We start from the raw sequence: 9,110 nt of genomic DNA, 5'->3' as shown, positions 1-9,110 counted from the left end.
CTGCCTGTTTCTTTAAGAAATGTTAGTCTTGTGAATCCTAAGGAACAGTGCTCCTCTGTCTAATTTAGTTGTCATGAGTTCGACTTGACTCAATGGCAGTAGGTTTTAGCTTTATGAGGAGACTTAAAGAGTCTTGGTGGTGCGGTGGGTGAAACATCGGGCTGCTAACTATAAGGTTTGTAGTTCAAACACACCAGCTGCTCCATGGGGCGAAGATGAGGCTGTGTGCCCTTGTAAAGATTCACAACTTGGGAAAGATGAGGCTGTCTGTTCCTATGAGGATGAACAGTTTGGAAAATCTCTAAGAGAATTTCTATTCTGTTTTATAGGATCTGCGTGAGTTAGAATGGGCTCAGTAGAAGTGGGTTTGGCTTGGTTTATTAGGCTACATATTTTGTTTTATAAAAATTCATTTTAAAAAATGAATTTGCAGCTTTTATAACATTCCATACATCAATTTTATCCAGCATATTTGTATATATGTTGCCGTCATCATTTCTAAAACATTTGCTTTCTGCTTGAGCCCTTGGTATCAGCACCTCTTTTCCCCCCTCCCTCCCCCACCTTCGCACCCTTGTGAATCCTTCATCAAGGATATATACTCTTTAGATACCAGCTCTTGAGAAAACATTCCTTCATTCTTTGTAACTAAGTCAGATTTCTCTACGGTGGTCATTTAGTGTACTGTATCTTTTTATTTGTAACACTTTATTTTGTGTTTGTATCTATATATTGCTCATTATATGAGTACTATCTGCTTCTCTCATTAGAATACAGCCTCCATGGGCAAGGGTAATTCTATTTGTTCACTCTTAAAGCCTTGTTAGTGGCCATCCAGTCACGTCTGATGCATGGCAGCCTCACATGTGCAGAGTAGAACTGCTCCATTAGGTTGTCAAGGGTCCGGCCTTTGGAAGCGGATCACCAGGTCTGTTTACTGAGGCATCTCTGGATGAGTTCCATCCATCCTCCCCTTGGCAAGTAGTTGACAGTCAACTATTTGTGCAACCTCAGACTATTCTATATCCCTAACATTTAGCAAAGTGCCCGGAATGTTACCCAGGCTTAATAGAAATATCGGTGGTAAATGATAACACTGCCATAAAATGCAGTTGATTGGGGCACTTTGAATATAGGATATTTCAGTTGAGAATGATGAATATTTGGAAAACATCAGTTCCACCAGTTTCTACAAAAAGGCTGGCCATGCCTCTCTCCCTCTGTGCTAGCATTCGCATCCCCTGAGCATCTGAATCTCGGGCTTCTTCCCAGACCTACCATCGCCAATGATAACACTGACAATTTTCCCTGGATGCTTCCTGAGCAACTTGCAAATTGGAGATTACAAGCTAAAATTCTTTGATTAGCTAGGCAGGTAATCTCCGCGAGTGACAAAAGTTAGATACACATGTTTACACATGGTAATGAATGACCTATGGCCATTGGTCTCCTCATAGTAAGCAGGACAGGGACTGTGTTGATCGGGAGATCTTTGCTGCTGTTGTTGGGTACCAATAAGTCAGTTCTGACTCACAGAGATTTCATGTGACTGAGTGAAATTGCCTCTTAGCGATTATGATGATGACAACGGGTTGCCTGGTCTTTCTCCTGATCAGTTGGTGTTTAAATCAGCAACTTTTTTTATTTATGTTTTTAGTTTTTAGCAATTGAGTGTTTAATGATGGCATCCCAGCAGCACCTGCAGGCCTATCTAAACCGATCTTTAGCTCCGTCTCAGAGGAGTGGACTTCACTTCCGATCTAGACAATGATGGATATTGTCTAGCAAGAACTTTGCACAGTTCAGGAAGCACCAGAAATACAGACAACTAGTTCAATTGTTTTTAAAGCAAAAGAATTACAAAACCCCAAAGAGAGCACACTCTTGTGATAATTCTAGCATAATGGGACCCCAGTGTGAAGGCTCATGTAAACGGGGACAATTTTCGGCAAGTTGTAAACTCCTCTCAATTCTTATTTCACTATTTTAGTTTTGCAAGTTAGGAAATATTCTTTATCAAGTTTCATGTTCAAAAATTACTATTAATTCACTTGTTTAATCCTCATTCCACGTCCAGTTTGTTCTCAAAGGTCCTACGACAGACCCAGAAGACCTACAGGTGATTAACATATGACTCATAAGCTCTAATGATTTACAGTCTCAGAATGGTGACTTTATACTTATGAACAGATGATTGTGTCAGTATTGTTGAAAGAATATTTCAAGTCCACTTTTCTCAGGTTTCCGTAAGACGTTTATATTCTAGTTGGGTAGTTCACACATCTAGGTGGGGCAACAGAACAATGTGTTAATCATTTGAGGCAAATCTTATGACAAAAGTTTCTGAGGACTTGGTTCATCAAAACCGCAATCCAAAAGAAGTGAATTCTGAACAGATGTCTAGTACTGTCGGCGATTTAAAATGGTAAAACTTCATCTCATGCAAGAAGGGGGGACCATTACACAAGAGCTAGCACACCAAATTCCACTTCTCAAATCAAAGTGATTGAATCATATGCTGCAGATTTTCTTTCTGCGACTTGCAATAGTCTCCTTTCGCCAGTTGGTTTGAGGAAATTTGACTTCTTTATCTTCATTAGAGAAGTGTCTGTCTTCTCTGGAGAGTCCTTGACATTTATGAGAAAGCCCCACACTGGCAGCAAACGCTTCACAAAGCTTTATATTAGTTTGGTGGCAGCTGTGATCAGGAGTATAATAAGAATCAAGTTAACCTTTCATTCAAACACCACTTGTTGAAGATCCAAGGGTATGAGTGAGCAAAGGTCTGGCTACTCTTATACAACCCCTAGGGCTGGAGTTTCCAAAGCATCCGAGTATAAGGCTTTACCTCATTTTACCTCCTCTGTTAGGTACAGGTCAAGACATTGATCCTTCTCTGGTGAATAACGTTGTGATGGTAAAATCGGGAACTTTTCAGTTATTTTCTTTTGAGGCAAAATAGTAATGCATCCTTCAGCACACTTACTATGAAGTCAACAATGTGGATGACTCTCTTCACCCGTAACTAACCGCCTGATTTCCAGGAAGCAAGTCATTCACCTACATAGAGTTTAATACTTTAGTTTCACTTTTTGCATCTTGACCTGAACAGGATATTTTTGCTGAGCGTGATTGTCCTACCCACGTACCCTCTCTGTACATTATGATTTTGTCCTTTTATGTCAATTATTTCTCTTCAGTCTTTCCCAGTTTATCTTTCTGCTTCCACAAAACACCATCATTTTCACATACTGCTTTCCCCCTTCAACCTGCGGAGCCTGAGGGTTGACCACTACCTGTCAGGAAAACCCACATCTGTTCTAGAAGATACTTTCATTTAAACTTTTTAATCTATATCTCTTTATCTCTCACCGATCTATCATCTTTCTTTGTCTCCTTCTTCTTTTCATATGGCTTGGTCAAACAGTTCCAAAAAGTCCTCCACTCTAATTAACCTTTGACACATTTTCCACAGTGGGTTTTAAAAGTAAAAATATGACCACACAAGCCCAAATCTTGCAAAAAGTACTTTCATCATATCTAATTGCCTAAATAATAAAGTTCAGACCCCTCATTTGTCATGTGGGAGCTTCATACTTATGGAAAAACATAACTATAAAACAATGGAATTCTTCCAACACCTTTTGAAGCCCCCTTCTATAAACTCCTTTGTATCACATCTCCTAAATCACCGTCTGCATTTACATCGGCCATCCCCGAACTGCTTCTGGTTTCTGAAGGGAATGATCTATGCTTTTGAGGTTGGTTCTGGCTGCTATTGCATAGGCTCTATCTCATGGAGACCTTGGTTATAACAGAATGAAACATTGTCTGGTCCTGTATTATATTCATGAGGGTCAAGATGTTTGACTCTGTTGTATTTGGAGTGACTTCCAGCCTTGGAGACTTTTCTTCCTGACATTATCTTAGAGTTTGTGATGTGTAGGGTTTTCACTGGCTAATTTTTAAAAGAAGTTCACAAGGCCTTTTTCCTTGTCTGCCTTACTCTTGCTTTTGACTTTAGTAGGTGGCTTTTCCCTTTGCTAAAGGTCACCCACCACTTCCGCTGTCATCCTCTCTCCTCCTCGGCTCGTTTTTCCCGTGAGACGTTCGTACTTTACACTTGTTTCAAGAGCACAGTCTCTGAAGCCCTTCACTTCCAGCCTCCCATCCCGGTGCCCTGCTTGCTAATGCTGGACCTCAAGTAAGTCCTGCAGCCGGACGGTTTCCTCATCTCGGAAGTACGGGAACATTAGAACCTCCCTCCCACCTGAATTATTATGAAAACCAAATGAACAAACATAGCCACAGAATTAACCAAAGGATTGTGAACTGAAGAAAGTATTCCAAAGCCAAATATACATCATAGAGATTACCTCTTCATTTGTATCAGTCATTTCTGTTCTCTTTGGTTAATCACAATAATGAATGCATAATTTTTGAAGTCTAAGACTCAAATCAATTATATTTAAATTAATGGGAGAAAGGGATATAAAACTGGGCATCACATAATGATGCAATAGCTTTTCTAATTTCAGTGGAACATCTTATTGATTACTATCCCCATGTTCAGATTTCAGGATCATTCTCTTATTATATGTGCGGAGACTAGAAGAGTGGAAATTTGATGTTATACAAACTCCTGTGAACCATACAAAAACTACACCGCTTAGCTTAGCTATACTAAATACTTCGTGGTCTCCCTGACTGATTACTTGCGTTTGAAGTTTGGAGTAGTACACAAGGCCCAATCCTAAGCCAGGTTTAGGATCTCTGGAGACATTGATGAGCAGAGAAAATCGATGCATTCGACTAGCGTCTGGACTGCTGTTAAGTCTCCAGTGGGATCTGCTACCAGAATGTACTTCTTTGTAAAGTGACAGATGCGGCAGCTAGAAGGAAATTGAGCCGGTGATACCGTGAGGATTTCGTGATTAGGACCAGAGTGTAATGACGGAGACTTGGTGCAACTGTAGCTTTAAATAAAAGCAGCTTCCAATCGAGAAAGTCTGCTGGAACAGAGGAGGCCTGGGGACATGTCCGGTGGGGTTCTTCTTGGCTTCCCCGGAAGCCAGTGTGGGCATCCTTCCAGGCCAGAGCTAAATTGCTTGGCTCCTGTAAATCACATCAGGAGCTAGTCAATGTCCCATTAAGTTATTGTACACGCCAGGGCCCTGTGGAATGTGACAGGGGGCCAATTGTTGCCAAAGCCCTGATTTCCCAGAGCAAGTGCACAAAGAGGAATGGTTCCTGGCAAACTACCGTGAGTCCATTATGGAACAATGGAGTGGAGAGCATGATTATCAAACAAGGGAGGGCAGATTTCCTCACAAGGAATTATTTCTCCTCTTCTTTGTGAGCCTTTTGTTCTTTCTTTAATGGATGAATTTCTTTTATCGTAATATGTATGGTGCTCAGAAGACCAACCAATATAAAAATGACCACATAAGCAAAGGAAATCCTCTCCGCTAAAGTAAGGACCTCTTGTCGCATAGTGAGTAACACTTTGGGCTGTAATTGCAAGGTCAGCTGTCAAACTCTCCAGCTTCGCTCCTCACAGGGGGCAGTTCTCTGTCCTACGGGGTGACTATGAGTAACCATAGAATAGAGGCAGCGGCAGCAATTGTCAGTGAGTCTGAGTTTCTTTTCTTTTTTTGATTTGGGATCTGTTAAGGTACCACTATGTTTATTAAAACTACAGTATAATAATATCATCTGCTAATATTGTATTATGTATAAAGCCGCTATGTATTGAGATGGTCAATATTGACAATGATGCACATCTTTTAAGTACTTCCCAGTAAGTATTTACTTTCTATAGGTGCACCTTAATTTACTGTGGATCTGGACATGATCTGTCTCTTTTTCTATGCATGTTCAAATGAGATGTTTATGACTGAGGGTTGAAACAAAAATATAACTTCATTTCCTCATGCCAGAATTTTGACAATTCATTCATTCAATAACCTTTAGTAAATATGCTATATACTAACCCTGTTAAATTTGTCATGGGACACAAAAATAAATACAATGTGATCTTATGTTCAAAGTGCTCACCATCTGTCAAAATCTTTTTCCATGTCAAGAATATGTCCCCTTAAAAATGGTAATTGAATTTTAACATTTGTGTTTGGTAGCTTCTTCTATGAACATCAGTAATATGCTTATGATAGAATCTAACTACATATTGAAATGAAATTTAAATATTTATTTCTCTTTACTCCTGATCTCATCTCGGCCATCTTCTTCTCCGAAGCCGAGTCATCCCATGGTGGCAATCCCCGAACATGAAACTCTCGATTCCAAAGAGGTAAATGCAAGGGATGCACGGGTTCCTTGATCGTTCATGTTAAGAGAAAATGCTGCCATCGAGTCGGTTCCAACTCACGGGGACACTGTGAGACAGGTTAGAGCTGTCCACGTGAAGTTCGGAGACTATAACTCTTTCTGACAGTAGAAAGCCGTCTCCTTCTCCAGAAGAGCACCTGGTGATTTCAGATGTCTGAACGTACGATTAGCAGCCTAATGTAGAGCCCCGATGCCACCAGGCCTACTCATGTGAGGGCAGGGAAGTGATACACTCTTATTTTTTCAACAGTGTTTATCAAACCATCCTTTTTTTCCTTTGAAATAACTGACCTAACTGACCTACTCTCTGTTACTCAGAGGTATATGATGAGTAGAAATGTAAATGTCTACTGTTTTCCAGTGTGAAAATTGGTATCAGGGTTCCCCATTGAGGTAGCATCTTGTCGACAGGCCAACTCCTTCTACCCTATGTGTCCATTTTTGTGATTTTTCTCCTTGGGGGGGTCATATGTAAAACGACTTCTCTCTCTATGGAGTCAATGGGTGCCCTAGAGCATAAATGGTGTGATTTCTGTGGTCAGAAGTCACAAGGTCTCTCATGATGCTGCATGACCGCTTAGCTCCATGATCAATACCTCTTTACCCTCAGACTGGCATATGTCATAGTGGTACAGGCAAGACGGTTCAAACATTCCTCCAAATTTGGCTCAAAACCAAACAAAATAAAACACAAACGTTTATTTACTTTCCTATTGAGCACCAAGAAGCAAAAATTAATACTCTCTTCTTCTTTTTATGACTGTGCCTTCAAAGAGAGGAGCCCTGTTTATATAACAGATGTAATCCCCTAGCTGTTCGGCAGGAGAAAGAGGAGGCTGTCTGCTCCCCTAAAGATTTGTAGCCTCAGAACCCCTGGGGACCAGTGACAATCTGTTCCATAACATCACTATGAGTTGGCGTTGACCTGATGGCAATGGGATGGAGGGATTGTTTGTTTTTCTTGAATCCCAAAGAGACAGAAAAATATGCTGCAAGAAATATTCTCTCTATGGTCTATTTAATTTTTTGTTTATCGAGAAGAAGAATAACTGTGTGATATTTATCCCTCTGTGATCTGTTATAGAATGTGGAAAAGAGAAGAAACTTATAAACACTGTATCTTGAAGTAGGTTGGGGATGAGCTCACTCAAATGCCCATAAATATAATGTTGTTAAAACAAAAGCAAAATAGCCTCTAAGATTAGAAAGCGGAAGCAAGACACACATGATACAAAAGAAAAATAGAAGTGATCAAAACAGAAAGGCTCAAGTTGAATTTTTTTAATAGAAGATTAAAATTTTTAACTGAAAAAAATTTTTTTAAATTTAAATGAAAAAATTTTATCATTCATTGAAATAACTGAATTACTCCTATTTCTGAAAATTATGAGACATCTATATTATGATACTAATGTGGCTCTGTACCAAAAGATTAGTCCTTAAAACATAAAAGTACATTATAGATAGGTGGGGATTTATTCTCGTGACCTTATTTAAGAGACTCCTAATAGTACTGGTTTAATGAGTGAGTATGAACATTTGAGAGACTAACTGAGACATGTAGCTCAGTTGATTTAATGGAAAATGATAACAATTGTAGCAATTCACTGTTCCAGAAGCACAGATATTCTGTCCCCTTGTCCTCTTCCCACGAAGGACAATTATTATAGTTAGCAATTTGCGAACAGATGTATTAGAAACCTGTTTATACACTTTAGTGTCTTATCTTACCTAATCTTCACAAAACATTTTAAAAGGGGTTAGAATTCCCATTTTACAGTTAAGGAAGCGGAGGCTGAATACAATCCTTCAGTGTTCCCATCCCACGGCTGTGCAGGCTCTATCAGAACGGAGTCGCGTTTGGCTGCTTTGTAGCCTCAGCTTTCAGTTCTCAGCGCTGTATTAGAGCTGGTCTTTCTCCTTTTGAAAACATCTCTGACATTATTTGCCAATTTGAAATGATATTTTTGTATTGGTTTGTATGTTTACATTTTTTTTTTTACTTTGTCTCTTTATTTTTGGCAATTTTGCTTTTGTATTGTGTCAGGTGTTTTTCTACTGGTATGAGCATACATTTCTTAATTCATTGCAAACTCCCTTTATGTATTAAAAAAATGACTCTGTCAAATATGTAGCCCTTTCAATGTGTTGGTAGAAAATTCTGCAATAGTGAATGCTGATGCAGCACACTGGCTCATAAAGAGGAGACTACTTGAAAAAATCCCATGCATTTCACATAAATGCAAAAAAAAAAATCAGATCTCTCTTTTTCAAATGCAAAAAGTTTTGCTCAAATTTAGATAGACCATTTATTTAATACGAGTGTATCTGAACCATAGGAGAAATTTAAGTGGTTATTCAAATAACAAAAGCACTCCATTCAGATAATGCATGCTAAATTGAAAACCTCTGAAGCTTCCCTGTTGTTTGGTCTTAGGTGCCTTTAAACCACTTCTGGCAATCGCAACCCTGTGCACAACAGAAACAAACCTGCTCTGACCCTGGCTCACCCTCACCGTTGCAGTACCCTGCTTCCCTGAAAATAAGACAGTGTCTTACATTAGTGTTTGCTCCCAACGATGCGCTAGGTCTTATTGTCAGGGGATGCCTTATTTTTCTATGAAGAAGAATACGGTACACATTTATTGTTTTATTAAACGAGACCTCGCACTTCCTGTCTGTTCCGGCTGCGCTGCGGTCAACAGTGGGCTGTGCGGCGGTGCCCGCCAGTCCAGTGTCTAGAGTTATGGTAGCTTTGGGGG

General features: G+C 39.7%; 1 protein-coding gene across 3 annotated transcripts in view; it reads left to right on the top strand.

Annotated features, from left to right (window-relative positions):
- LOC101655916 (muscular LMNA interacting protein) overlaps positions 1–9,110 on the top strand; it is a 299,439-nt gene that overhangs the window by 283,730 nt on the left and 6,599 nt on the right. For all 3 annotated transcript variants that reach the window (XM_045294875.1, XM_045294876.1, XM_045294877.1), the window contains one exon: positions 6,257–6,310. In XM_045294875.1, the coding sequence (XP_045150810.1) occupies positions 6,257–6,310 (54 nt within the window). The remainder of the gene's footprint in view (positions 1–6,256; positions 6,311–9,110) is intronic.

The sequence above is a fragment of the Echinops telfairi genome, unplaced genomic scaffold (assembly GCF_000313985.2).
Source record: "Echinops telfairi isolate 266 unplaced genomic scaffold, ASM31398v2 ScPeMD7_3533;HRSCAF=4204_1, whole genome shotgun sequence".
Taxonomy (NCBI): Eukaryota; Metazoa; Chordata; class Mammalia; order Afrosoricida; family Tenrecidae; genus Echinops; species Echinops telfairi.
The sequence above is the reverse complement of the archived record's forward strand: the minus strand, read 5'-3'. Positions and strand labels throughout refer to the sequence as shown.